Below are 15,346 nucleotides of genomic sequence, written 5' to 3'. Positions count from 1 at the left end.
CTATGATATAAAAATGAATTGGGAAACATCTGAACCTCTCGAAACATTGCTCCAGCTCCCCTCCTAGACAGGAAGCTGGGTGGGGTGCTGCTCAATATCATGGAGAAAGGACACAGAAACCTGCATTAAGTGCACATCAAGAGGTACCAGACATGCTGGGATTGAAAGCAGCCTATAATTCCCTGGGACTTATTGTTGCTCTGCATACTTGAGGGGAAAAGCTTATATGGCTGGCAGGAAGTTTGCAAGACATTACATTATCTGTGATATGTGTGTTATGTTGCTCAGTTTGTTTTATACTTTATTGAAATAAATATTTTTCTTTTTAATGTTAATCTGTCCTAGTGCCTATTTCTCTTTCTTTTACATCTTGCTTTTTTTTAAACTGCAAATCTACACTTATTTTCATTTCAAATGCTAGTACTGTACTATCATATGCTGAATATTATAAAGAGATGACCCTTACAGTGCATTTGTGTGGCTTTTCTCCTGTATGTCTTCTCATGTGGACCACCAGCATGTACTGAGCCTTAAACGGCTTTTGTTCTCTTGAACAATCTAGCCATCGGCACACAAACTCCTTTTTCTCTCCATGTATGTGGTCATTGTTGATATGCTGTTGAAGAACAATGAAAAAGATAATTAGGTATCTAATGAAAAAAAGGATGCATGGAACCATGAGTACGCCAGACAAGGACTCATTCTACAATATTGCAGTGGGGTTGGGGTTAATATACATGGGCCAAACAGTAGCAATTAAATGGGTCTATGAAACACAAAACAGACATGTCTTATTTGGGCAATCAGTTCTGGTTCATATAACACACCTGGGGATTGCTTCAACACGCTGTTAGATATTAGTTTTATTACTTAATCTGTTAAGGACTTTTAAGAAAATGTTACAAATATTGTAAGAAATTTTGTTAGTACTGTAAAGTTACAATAAAACTTATATATGATATTTTGCATTTATCACTGAATGTAAATGAAAAAATTAAAAGTCAATATAATAAAAGCTAATATATTTTAATGATACCATAGTTTTATGGAAATAGTAGAAATGATCAGCACAGGTTATGAATTTTCAATATAACAAATACCAATTTAACATATTAATATAGCTGGTATAACACAGGTAATTATTAGCAAATGAGAACAATTTACTTACTAAACACAGCATCATTTCAGTTTAAACTGTTACAGGAGCAATTCTACTCTTTTACCTCTAGATGGAGTAATACATTAAAGAAGCCATGCTTACAACATACTGGTTGAAAAGTAACTGGTTTATAATTTTGTATGTATAAAATACATACACGTGTGTATGAATATATGTAAATGTGAGAATATATTATAAAAACAATTGTTGGTACTAAACTTAAAAGAGCAGAGCACATGTCGTCTGATGCCTCTTTGTGTGATGAACACAGACCCATTTAAGCTGCCAATTTGGCCCCTTTAGACCAAGCTGGCAGCTAATCTGCCAGTGTATGGGGCCCATATACGCGCCTTTCCAACTGATATTTTGCTAAGAAATGCACAGGTTTAAAAATTCTGACACCATGGTGTGTTGATGCAGACCTTATCCAATGGGTCTCTAGACTCTCTAGAGCCAATGATGCAATGATGGTGTTCAAATAAGGTCCAAACTTTAGACACAACCACTAATAGCTTCCTGTTAGTAGATTCTAAAACAATAATAGCGTTGGCACATGTAATCGTAAACCCACAGGGCCTTTACATTCAAGTAAATTATTTTATCCTGAGACTGGTGAGGAAAAAACAATTAGGAAATGAAGATAAGAAACAACAAAGTACTATAAAGTTTGCATCTTACTTTCTTTTTGATAAATATATGCATTTTTACGAATGCAGTTTAGAATAGGTTATACTACTAAAATAAAAAGATTTTCATAAAAGTCTACAAGTTGTCAGCAGAAAGTGGAACTTACAGGTCCAACATAAGTCGCTACTGCATTCCACAATGTGTGGCAATAGGAAGACCTGCTTGACTACTCTCATGATAATATATAAGTTTGCTAGTGATTCTGTGCACTGCCTTGGCAGCTGCCTGCACACATCAGTCAATAGGTTAAACACGTTCAGCTTGTATTTTCAAATACAAGTCGGAGAATTCACAAGGGAGCAGAAAATCCCTGGCTTCTGTACAAAGAAAACACTGTACTGGGCAAAAAAAGAGCTTTTTGTAGTAATTTACATGAAGAGAGGCAGACACAATATCCTGAAGAGAGGGAAAAATCCTCCTTTATAACATTCCTGACCCCAAAGAGAAGATATGTCCCCAGCCTTGCTTTGAATTAAAAAAGAGAAATTACATTCATTCTCAATATAACAACATTATTACTGTTAATAGCTATTCATTTTGATTGTAACACAATTTTGTTAAGGCTAGCATAGCAAACAACCTATGTTCTACGCTTATGTTAAAAGCTAAATCTTATCTCACTAAGAGCCAACAAACACTTGTCATTCAGAAGAATATAGGCAATTTGACTACTGCAGTTCATATGACAGTACCACTTCAGTACCAAGTACTATGTAAAAAAAATTGCATTGCACTTTATCATCATGGTATGCATTCAATCTTGAGTATATATAAAGCTGTGTAATGCTTTTATGCAATGATATAAGTGTAAAACTGAGGCATATGAAGAGCCATTTTGTGTCATGGATGTCAATGAGTCTCAAGTGGCGTAGGGTGTCTCTACAGTTAATTGTTAAGGAGTAGATTGTGAATTAAAGGTTAAAACATTATGTAGGGTTTACTTAAGACCGTAACCCTCATTTGTGCAGTCTCAGTTGCACGTAGCAATTTAGATAAATATAACTTTCCAAGCCAAATTTCTAGATGCTGACTTTGCAACACTATGGACTGTGCAGACCCCTTCCAGGCCCTTAAATTCTCCAAGAACTGAGAAGCACTCTTTACAAGAGTTGTGGCACCATATAGCCTTTCCAGGAGAACTACAGTGAACAACAGAGAGCCTTGTATGTGAAATTGAGTACAGTAGATCTCAATGTCCAGGTACCAAGATCAAAAGCATCAGTAAATACAAATGAAGGAAGAAGCATCTAGTTCATTTCATAACATGTCAAGTCAAGGCTGTAGGGAGCCCCCTGCTTGGTTACTGGCTGGCAGTTCTGCTACAGGTCTTTCCTGAATATCTGGAAAGTGTACTCTGCATCACTGAGTACCATAGTTTTTCCCTTATATTTGTCTATTTTTCGACATAAATATACTGTGACATTTTTAAGTGGGAACAGTATGCAATGTTTAATTGCTAAATGTGGTAAATATTTCTCCCACCCTTTTTCATGAAATGCTTTTTTATGGCTGCTATGAATTTTCTCTTGAAGGTATTTAAACCGGCACATTTAAAAATCTGATTCCAGAATAGCTAAAATCAGTTGATAGCTGCAAAGTTAATAGACAGCTTAAAGTGGTTCTGTATCATGTGATGGCGAAAAAAAACTTGCAACACCTCAGATCTGGCTGTCACGCTGAGCCTTGCCAATCTCTTCCACACAGTGCTGACATTTTTATAAAGCATTTGCATTTGTCCAAGGCAGGCGTAATCATTTCCACACATCATGAAATTCAATTGGCAGTTTAGTGTTTTCACATGTTTATGGTAAAAAACGCATAAACTGGGAGACAAATTTCACGCTTCAGACTTTTTTTTTTTTGTAACCCTTAAGGCACTTAGGAAAATGTACATTTTTTACAAACCTAGAAACCAATGGTGTGACATAAATAAGCAGTAAATTCTAAGAGGGACACACTTTATATGGCTTTACATGTCTCCTTCTGTTCCATCTATACCTGGCAACTGAATCTCTGAAAATACCCTGTGTGACATACGCTTTACCTCTTCTAGTGCTCTGGATATATAATGTTGAGAGCTGGCTTATGAAAGGTTGCTTGTTTTTATTGTGAATGAACAATTAAAATAATTAAAGTTAGATGTACAATGCTGTAAACCAAAAATCTGTAGGCATACAATACTGAACACCAAGCAAAGGCTGCTCTAGTAATGGAAAATGTGTAGGCTTCAGATACCTGTTATTTCGCTATATTATTATGTCTTTTAGTGCCTATACCTGAGGCATGTCAAAGCACACTACCTTTCCTTTTTAAACAAGACCAGACATTTAACTAAACAAATGTCCACTATGGAACTGGAAATAAAAGCAGGGCCATGAAAAGAATGACATGAGGGATGCTATCTTATATTGCATCAAGCTGTTGCAGGACAGCAGACCGTCACAGAGGAAGAATACTAGAAGCATCAACTCAACAACAGCTGGAATTCCACAGGTTGGACATCCCTGTGCTAAATGCATCCACCAAAATTGCTTGTGACATGTAGGATTTGAAATATTTATTTTACTGTCAGCTGCTCTTCCCCATGAAAGATAATAGGCTTCAAGTAAAAGCAGAGATTATAAGAAAAAAAAAAAAAGTCAGGTCCAGTGCAAGGCAAACCTTGTTAACTTACTTTATAAGTTCTACTTGTATGAAAAATAGTTGGCAGTGTCTCCCTTTTCTGTGTTTTGGCACAGTGCATTCAGAGAATCAGATGAGCCAAAAACACCTTATAGAGAAGTGCTGGACTTTTTGCCAGTTAAGAAATTTTAAATTACTTCCTGTAGAAAAAGGCAGAAGAGTTTTCTGAAAGAGCAAGCTGCCAGCTGCAAGGCAGGTTGATTCAGACCTGTATTCTGCCTCCTAGAGAATTGTCCAATGTATAGGGTCCTTCTTCTATAATACAAAGAATATGCTTGAAATAATGTTGGTAAAATTAACTGACATGGTCTGTCGACTGTTGGGTTTTTGGCATGGATTCAGCTTGGCATAGTATCTACATTTTCATTTCTGTGCAGCACAGTTTTCACTTAGTCATGGTAATAAAGAATATTATTGTGCATCATAAAAGTGCATCCCATCCAGTACAGCAACTACCTGACTTATATTATTATATTTAAGCTGCCGATAAAGAGAAAAGCAAGAATTATTAAGTATTAAAAGGATGAAAGTCCTGTTCCTTTAAGAAGAAATGCAGGTATTAAAACAAAAACCTGATAGCAGGAGGAACAATGTAAATTAATTACTAGGAATTGCTAGGAATGTGAATTAATTACTAATTAGCCTTGTATAGTGATTTTTAATTTTATTTATAATAAATATTATGTCAGACTCCGCACGCAAGCAATGGCAGCAGCACAGAGCATGTCTGTGAATTAGCAGAAAAGCATATAAAGTTAATAACAACTGTATTTGATAAGGTTATGTAACTAGGTTTATTAGACACTTGCTAAATGGTGACTAATTGTTTTGTTTTTTCTTTTAATTGTTTTTATTTACCTAATATGTATATTTTAGCCATTTAACTTGAAAGAAAGAAACAAAAATCACTTGTGAGGACAACCATGAATTGTCAGCTGTAAACTGTTCTGGTTTAGCCAATGCTATGTGCTACGTCTAACTTTTTTTTACTGTACAATACATAGAAAAGAGCCCAGACACCTTGTAGTGTCATTGATATAAATGACTGAGTGCAAATCCATGATTCATTGCTGGGCATTTTACTGTCTACCAGTGTTTTTGATTATGGATCAGCTCAGAAACTAATGGCAATATTTGGTTTAATCAATAATTTCCATGCTGAGCAGACAGGCCTGTTACAAGGAATCGACAAGCAACTACTGATAGTGACAGAGCCTTGTTATTAATCTTTCACTGCCAGCTTATCAGGCTAAGTGAAAAAGCACCACCAAGACAGACTCAGAAGGATGCCCACTGTCTCCCGTTTCTTAAGGAGCTACATTATATTACACACTTTTCTGATTTTGCATGGCTGTTATTGCTTATTATGATTGCTTTAATTTTAAAGGAATATTATCAGTGAATTGTATATAAAAAGCAATTTGTTCTAAGCAATTTATAAAGCGCTGAAACCTATGGCAGATTAGTAAACTCGTGCTATCCACTGTAGGCTCATAAATCATAGTTTTATTTGAGATGTCATTTGCTGAAACGCATTGCAAATATGTTGGCATCTGTAATTCAGCAAAGCCTTTTCATCTTCAAATACGATGATTTACACTGATAAGAAAAGTAATCCTCTCTTGATCAAAAAAAGAAATCTGCATTTTACCAATTAAAGCTTCTGCCAGGAGCAGCACTGAGACTCTAGTGAAGTTTATCTCTGTTAAACACAAGGAAGAATCGAGTCAGAGCTTTGTTTCATTTTCAGCTTGAACACTTATCTCTGTTTATGAACTGCAATATCTAGTCCTTGTGATACGGGGCAGAATGGAACAGTAGTCCCACGCCTACACTAATGCAACTACAGAGATGTCTCCCTGCACAGATTTAGGCAAGCCACCCAATCACTTCCAAGATTAGAAATACAAACACCTTGAATGAAAATTATTTGCCCTGCTAAATACAAATACATATATAACAAAGTAGTAAAGAAGAGGCATTTAGGAGGAGCATTTGCATGTTCCACTAAGAGCTCTGCAGGCAATGGATAAAAGTAATTATTTTACAATATATGGTACAAGCACTTGGACCATTATGTAATATCCTAAGGGGTACCTTAATTGGTATTGGTAGTTGCAAGTTGCCCTGGTTTAAATCAGGTACAAGGTGTAAAGCACAACTTACTCCAACACCCAAGTACCTTGCAACCCCCAGTGCTCCCCAGCTTCTGCTTCGGGTGTTTGTGGACTGCACCTCATATTAGGGCTGATTCACTAAAGTGCGTTAAAACGAGCGCTATTTACAGCATGCGTCTATATCGCGTCTTATTTTTCGCGCCTTAACGCACGATTCACTAAAAGGATATTTGCGTTAATTTAGACGCAATGCTGTTTGTGTTATTTAAGTAGCGAAGACTATTTTCGTGCGGTATTTGACGCAATGCACGCTAATTAACTCAGCGCGCTACTTGTTGTGCGTGCTAATTAACGCACAGGCGCTACTTTTGCGCGCACGCCATATTAGCCATACACACCATTACATTCGTAAAACTACTTTTTTTTTTAAATGACCATTTCCCTGCAAACTGGAGGCTGCATCACACTGCAAAGTCCATATTGTATTGCCAAAAGCTCATGAACTGTACTTTTATATAATTACCGCCTGCTCCAAGTAGGTGTTAATTTTCGCATAGACTAATGCGATATTTAGCGCGTGTTTGTGAATCATGCGTTAGTATTATTTCTGCGCGCTAATTAACGCAATGCGGTAAAATTAACGCAATGCGGTAAAATTAACGCAATGCGGTAAAATTACCGCAATGCGGTAAAATTAACGCAATGCGGTAAAATTAACGCATGTGGTTGCGCGCTAATTAACGCATGCGATATGCGACTTAACGCATGCGATAATACATTTTTTTTTCGGGTCTATTTTAACGCAAAAAACCATGTGATTCACTTTAGTGAATCAACCCTTTTGTGTCTAAAAGATACCTAGAACATCACAATAAATAAAATAGCAAATATATTATTATGTGGAACACACATAAGACTACTTGACAGGAAACACAAACAATTTTCAAATACTGTAACTCAACATTTATGCTGTTATTTTCGTCTAATACAAACCATATGCTTCTTAGTTCAAATAAGCCTGGAATTCCTGCAGTGCCCTCAATAACTTAACTTAAATAAAAGGACAGACTTGTCAGGATTTAAAAGTGTTCAGCAAAACTCTCTAGTTGCTTCTTTTACCCTATTCCATGGAAGGATATCAATTATAGATAGGGACTTGCTATAGAAGGAAGTCGGCACTGTTATACATTAGATAGACAACCATGGAGAATCATGAATCCAGCTATTAACTGCAAGGGACAGAGGGAAAGGACAGGCATTATAAATAACACAGGGTGTCTGTTAGCTACTGTAACATGAAAGCTTTACCAGGTCAACAGCCACATTTTTAAAAGAATATTTTATATTTTTCTAACTGAAAGTGCTATCTGTTTTTAAACAAATATTGACATGCTTGATACAAATACTTTGTTCCTTTTCTTTGTAAACTAAGCAGGCTTCTGTTCTCCTAAGCAAGTAGTATAGCCAGACAATCAGTAATGATAAAGAGTGGAATTTATTCATAGAAGATCGCTGCATCCTAACTTCCTTCTATTGCAAAGGCATTTATATTGACACTTCCATCATGTAATACACAAAATCCATGAATATTTTGTTATTTGTATAATTGGGTGTACATTATTAGGTGTCTTCAAATATCCTCATATTTAACAACAGGTACATAATTTGTAATATGTAATATATATGTGACAGGAATACATCACTAACCACCAATTATAACTGATGGCATCACTTATCAACCTGGTGTTCCACAGCAGACATGCACTATGTAAAGTATCTAAACATATCTATATATCTGCCCTCTCCACTTTCTGATCTGTTTGCCAAGCAAAAAAAACAAAAAGTGGAAAAGAGCCAGAGTCTGTAGAGTCTGTATCGAGTCAGGTACCTGCAGGTACCCGCGGAATACGCGAAAAGCAGTTGGGATTCAGGAGAAATATTCTTGATAATCTTGCTGTGCCCTGTTCACAGGCACCCTTCAGGGACAGTAGGGTAAGCTATGTGTGGCCTTTTGGGGAAAAAAGTGAAAGTGGAAAGGACAAGAAAAGAGTAATACATTGAGGGGTGCCAATATGTTATGCACCTCCACTGTATTAAATTGCTTTCTTTTTTTCCCCTGACCGGTGATTACCAAGTGCCATATTTTCATATTTCCCAACGATCCCTTGTAGCTTTTAAGGCTTGCATTGGTGTAATATAGTAAAATCAAAATTTTTACTGTTGTGCTTATGCATACTGGGAGTCTAAAGAAGCCATAAGGAAGCAATGAAAAATATTGGTGGGGCAGAGCTTGGCCCGAAAGGTGGACCAATAACAACAACTTTTTTCAACAGAAGAACCAAACTGAAGAAAAGTTAGTGATTTAATACACTGGTGGTGCCTCACATGCTAGCATCCCCCCATCATGTATTGCCCTTGTCCTTGTCTTTAAAAGCTAATTTCACAGCATGAGCTCCATGAGGATTAGCAGCTGCAAACTTTCTTTCTATAAGGTATAAGCAATAAAATCCTCTGAAATTGTCTCTTTATATGTACACAAATGTGATCACTATATGCTCATATTTCTTTCTTTGACATCATACCACATATTGGGCCCGATTCACTAGTCCGAAATAAGGAGTGCTATTTATAGCATGCGTTAAAAATCTTATCACTTCTTATTTTTCACTGGATTCACTAAAAGGACACTTGTCATAATTAAGAAGCGATGTTCTTGGCGTTATTTATCTTACGATGACATATTTTCAAGCAATATATTACGCAGCGCACAAGATATTACGCAGCATGCGATATTTTACGCAGAGCGCAATATATTATGCAGAACGCAATATATTACGCACGTAACCATTACTTTCTGAGAACCACCATTTCCCTGAAAACTGGAGGATGCATCACTCTAGGGCCAACATATACTTGAAAAAATACGACCGCAAACTCCATGTTGTGTTGCCAATAGCTCACGAACCGCAATTTTCTTTAAGTACCGCCTGCCCCAAGTAGGGTTAATATTCACACAGATTAACACGATATTTTGCACGTTTAACGCTTCATATGTGTTTGTGAATCATGCGTTAGTACTATTTCTATTCGCTAATTAACGCAATGCGTTTTTTTTGTGCATGCGATATGCGGATTAACACATGCGAAATGACTTTGATGAATCGGTACTTAATTATTGCTTGCTTTTTAATGAAAAAAACTATGCGATAAGCGTTATTGACCTTTAGTGAATCGGCCCCTATAACGCTTATCGCATAGTTTTTTTCATTAAAATATGTCATCGTAAGATAAATAACGCCAAGAACATCACTTCTTAATTATGACAAGTGTCCTTTTAGTGAATCGAGCGAAAAATAAGAAGTGATAAGATTTTTAACGCATGCTATAAATAGCACTCCTTATTTCGGACTTTAGTGAATCGGGCCCATAAACTGGTATTTTTGAATAATAGCTTAAAAGTAAGACTTGTGCTAACCTACAACAAAAGTTAACAATAGCTGTCATGACATCATAGTGCAGCTGTTCTGTGCTCTTGCCAAGCAGAATCTGGAGCGCAGAATCCGTTTTACAAGAGTAGGAACAAAAATGTTTTATACAACTCGCTTAATAAGTAACATGTTTACTAGAGAAGGTTTAATATTAGCCTATAATAAAATGCAGGATATGGTCATTTTTTTAAAATGCTTTAAATCTCTATGAAATTACAGTGCAATGATACATTGTTTTTTTTTTTAGTAATTTTAATAAGGTTAGCTGGGTACTGAGATGCTGGTACTAACATTCTTATATAAGAAGATAAACTAGGACTTAAAGGAACATTTACTCTGAAAAAAGGGTCCATTATTGGGTTTTTTACCAGTTCATGGCAAGCAATATTTTTAGAAAGAGACACAGGATTTTACCTTGGGTGCAGGTACCTCCATATAAAAATAATATAGGTAACATTTCAAATATTATAAAATACCCTTTTATCCCAAATGGGATAAAAGTGGGGCATGGGGAGTTCTGGATAATGATCCTTAATTGGACCTAATAAAAAAAAATCAAATGTATTAATAATATTGTATCTTATCTTATCAAGTACAAGGTATTGTTTTATTACTACAACAATTAAAATTAGTATTATTTGCATAAAATGGAGTATATGGGGAATGGGCTTCCTGTAATTCAGAACTTTTTGGATACTGGGTCTCTGGATAAGCTTATCTGTACTTAGATGAGGCATTGTTCATTCTGATCACAAGATGGTAAACACAAGTCATCTTAAAGACAAGTTGTTTTCCAAACAAACATTAAGAGATACTTGCAAAGTCAATAAGACTACTGCAACTAGAATTCACTATCATAATAAAAAGTTGTAGACAGGCAAAGTTAAGGTGGCCATACACGTGACTATGCGCTCGCTTGGCGAGGTCGGCAAGCAAGTGGATCTTCTCCCAATATCCCCACCTACGGGTGGGCAATATCGGGGAATAGGTAGGGCCAAACGATCAAATTAAAATGGCGGCAATGGGGCAGTCGGTTCGGGGACCGCATCAACGATCAACAATCCGACTAAATCTTTTAACCTGCCCGGTCGGGCAAGTCCCTCGTTCCTGCCCCTAGACGGAGCGATAAGCTGCCGAATTGGTCCAAGGTCCCGATATCGGCAGCTACGATCGGCCGGTGTATGGACACCTTTAGTTAGATGCAATCCAACAACCTAAACCCTGAAAAATGATAGCATTGCCTGTTTGCTAAATAATATTTTAAAGGGTCAATGCACCCCCTTGTTCAATATGAGTTCAATAAATAGGGCTTGTGCTGAACATACATTTGTGCCTTATATATATATATATATATATATATACTATACTGAGCTTAATAGGTCAAACTGGGAAACTGGGGAACTGGAACTGTGAAAATGGATTGTATAATGTTAATCTAATTATCTACCTTGCAAGGACCAAACATGGAGTAGCTTTATTTTTTCTGTTTTCCCTGTCTAGTTTAAAAAACAAATGAAACCACATATTGTGTGTGATTAAAAATAAAAATCTGTTCAGCAAGCAGTATTTACTGAACAAGGGGGGTATAGTGACCTTTTAAGTATACTGAAAAAGATCAGCTTGAATACTGTGTTCTTAAAGAACGATATACTACGTTGCCTAACTTCTTCCAGATGAATGTCTGTACATTGTTTGAATGTTTAGAGACTGGGCCAAGTTCTTGTTTGCTACTGAGCAAATGTTTTACAGTCACAGTCAAACAGTTCATCTTTACATACAAATTATAAAATTAACTTGCAATCATAAATTTGAATTTTAATGGGGAATTCTAATAAAATGCACAGCGCAGAAACTCTAATTCGTTTATGTAGGACATGTTTGTAACTGGCTAAATATAAGTTTTACTTTGGGAGGAAACAAAGTCATTTCATGCAGCTCACTATAAAAGAGACAATGGCATTTATTAAAAGTCAGCAAAAAGAGAGCTACATGTTTGACACTGCCTCATAACTCTATTAACATTTAAGATGTGTGATATTGTATCATATTTATATTATATCAATTATCTATCCCATAGCAAAACAAATAAGGATCTTTTAAGCAACTGCTAAAACTTCATCATCGTATAAGATCAAGAACATGAGCTAGCAAAAAAAAAAAAAAATGTTTGTTTTTTTATTTAAAATAAAATGCAACTCTGCAGTACAAAACTTCTTAGCTGCTTTGAAAAATAACCTTTTTTTTAAGATGGAAGCTGTATATCATTACAGGTCTAGAAGCTCAGCTATTTCAGCAAAAGATTAACTTCCCTGCATCTTGGGAGAATTTTCACTTCTGGTATGTGTCTGCATTATGTGCAGACTGAGTATATGCTGCAGAAGGGTGGTCCCCAAGAAAAAAATGTCTCAGACTTCCCTGATAAGGTAACAATCTTTGTTACATTTTTAGTTGAAAAAAAAGAATGAAAGACTCTCAGCTTGAGGTAAGCATCAATTCATGTTCAGCTTACTATGACTCAATACATATCAAAGTCTGGTGCTGAAAATAATGTTTGCTGGCTTACAAGATCAGAGCCATTACACTCTCTGCTGAAGACTTTATTGAATTTTGCACTAAGCTTTAGCTGAATGAACAGGTCAAGCACCAGAGATAAGACTTTCCTTTATTCTTTTAAACTTAGAAAGCCCTCTCCAGTTTGCAATGCTGCTGGCAAAAAAACTTGATTTAGCAGAGAGGTCAAGGATCCTGACCTCTGTAAAAAGAGGTTGCATTGCTTAAAAACTGTAGTTCCTGGATTCCATTAACTTACATGCACTAGCTGTTCCTGTGTGTCAAACTCTCGCGAGCAGCCTTCCCAATGGCAGTTTGTCTCGTAGACCACTTCAGGCTCTTGCTTACTTTCATCTTTGTCCCCCTCCTCTTTCACCAGAGTCATTCCATCTGGCTGATCCTAAACAGAGTTAAAAGATGGGAATGTGAATGTAGAAGACTGATAGATGGAAAATGGTTGAGCCGTGAACAGTTCCCAAGTATTTTTTGCTTACAATTAAATTGAAAAACTGCTTAAACATTGCAGTGGTGAAAAATATGTTGTATTACGAAAAAAATTGCAACAGCAATTATTAGAACCTTGCTCTAGTTGCAAGTCAAAAATAAGTTAAACTTTAAATTGACATTTTTGCCCAATCATTTAGCCCTTTGCAAGTTGCCTATATGTTGTGACCTCTGTATTTAACAGCTTTAGAGACAAACTTGTATCATAGGGCTTTGGAAAAGGAATTTAGGAGATCATACTCAGTCTAGATGCAGTTTAGGTGCGTGAAGGGCTATGAGAGTAATAATACAGCTGTTTTCTGACATCTATTTATATTATTTATTTTTAAACTTAAAAAACAACTTATGGACAAATTTCGGAGTAATATGATGCTACAAAAAGTGCCAGATTCACTTTGTATTGCTTATATACATTACAACCAAGTCGCAAAATAGACTTACTAACACGTATTTTCAAGTATTTATTGATTTGTGAAGCATTGACTGTAGGGTTTTTTAGAGGTGGCTGGTGTTATTTAACATCTCAGAAAACATACATTTCTATCCATCTATTCATTATTATCTATTCCTTGATAGAAAAAAAGCAAATTTACAGAGTTACACAAATGCCATCTTCATTTATTGTGTAAACACAATATTAAAGTAAAACTTAGCTGAATTATGAAACTGTATTCATACATAATCATACTCAGTACACATACATAATCTTTTTATTATGTGGTACAGAGGCTGGGAAGACTCTAAAAGGAAGGTAGCTCTTCCAGAATGCTCTATGAGACAAAGCAAATGCAGTCATCAACTATTGCCAGTGGACCAATCTGTTCTGAATTCAGAAGAAAAACTTTTGTTTATTGCATATCCTATGTAAAATTGAAACAGGCCTTATGTTGTTGAAAACCCAGCTGTGAATTAATTGAGGTCGATACCCATTTAATTTCACCCTGGGTGTCCCTGTTTCTTACTTTGAAAAGGTCTACCACTTCTAAGATTTTTTAAGAAATTTTTATTTATTTATTTTTTGGAAGAGAATGCAGAATCTATAAATGAATAACCAAGTTCTAACAACTGGATTTGTAGACTTTGCATTAACTCAGAGCGGTAGTATCTCAAATTTTAAATACCACACAGAATGTTATTACCTGAATACACACTGCTCCAGGGCTTGGAAGATCTTCTTCAGGTTTTACCTTAGAACGCTTGTTGTGCAGGGGGTCACCTGTGCTGCTGACTGCTGACTCACTGGTGGGCTTGTTTTGCTAAACAATGGACATATGATTATTAATCTTAAGCACAGACTTAAATAATATTTTTTAGGTCTTTATGCTTTTCCATAAAACAAAGTGTTTTTCTTAATTAGTAGTAGCACAACTTTTAAATATTTTAGATGCTATTATTCATCTGGGACAATGCCTTTTTACAGTACAACAGGAAATATTTGAATACAACTTAGTTTCATACAGTTCTATCCACTGACTGCATATGGATTACCATACCCAGGATATACTGTAAACATTCTACAGCCTCTTTCTTACCTGTGCAGCCTCTGATGGCCCAATGCTGACCTGCACTGGATTCAAAACACTGGGGATGCCGGGAATGGTCCTTTGAGAAGGAAATGTTGGTGCTGGGTGAAGAAGTGGAGGGCTGTGTCCAAAAGCTGAGCCTATGCTGTGCTGTCGACTCATAAGCTGTTGATGCATTTGCTGAAGAGACACTGGTGTAGGCTGGTATGTAAAACTCAATGCTGGACTGAAATGGATAAAAGCGTAAGAGTATTAACATTTAAACTATATCAAGTGCAGTACACACATGACTAGCTGAATGTGAAGACTGTGTCCCTTGCCAATGCTCATTTTAATCTCTGCAGATACATTGGCCACTGTAGGTAGGTAGACAGGCATCTATGACTTCATTTACATAGCACTACTGGACACACAACCCAAAATACGACACCGTAACAGTGACAATGACAGTTGAACAAATATTGAAAAATATAGAAATTATTAAATATTAAGAGATAAAAGAGGAAGATAGTTATTGACCCACAAAGTTTACAATCTAATTGAATTACCTATTATGAGGTGTGCATGCAAAAACCCAAACTTAATGAACACCCTTAAAGGGTTATTATATCCCCTAAATAAAATGAATGCGTTTAA

At 36.1% G+C, this 15,346-nt stretch overlaps 1 protein-coding gene across 3 annotated transcripts in view; it reads right to left on the bottom strand.

Moving 5' to 3' along the window:
- gli3 (GLI family zinc finger 3) overlaps nucleotides 1-15,346 on the bottom strand; it is a 132,801-nt gene that overhangs the window by 11,285 nt on the left and 106,170 nt on the right. For all 3 annotated transcript variants that reach the window (XM_004915351.4, XM_004915350.4, XM_012965492.3), the window contains 4 exons: nucleotides 14,720-14,936; nucleotides 14,327-14,443; nucleotides 12,943-13,083; nucleotides 467-616 (listed from right to left, as the gene is read on the bottom strand). In XM_004915351.4, coding sequence (XP_004915408.1) covers nucleotides 467-616; nucleotides 12,943-13,083; nucleotides 14,327-14,443; nucleotides 14,720-14,936 — 625 coding nt within the window. The remainder of the gene's footprint in view (nucleotides 1-466; nucleotides 617-12,942; nucleotides 13,084-14,326; nucleotides 14,444-14,719; nucleotides 14,937-15,346) is intronic.

This window comes from Xenopus tropicalis, chromosome 6 (assembly GCF_000004195.4).
Source record: "Xenopus tropicalis strain Nigerian chromosome 6, UCB_Xtro_10.0, whole genome shotgun sequence".
NCBI classification, from domain to species: Eukaryota; Metazoa; Chordata; class Amphibia; order Anura; family Pipidae; genus Xenopus; species Xenopus tropicalis.
Note: the sequence above shows the minus strand (reverse complement) of the source record. Positions and strands in the feature narration are given on the sequence as shown.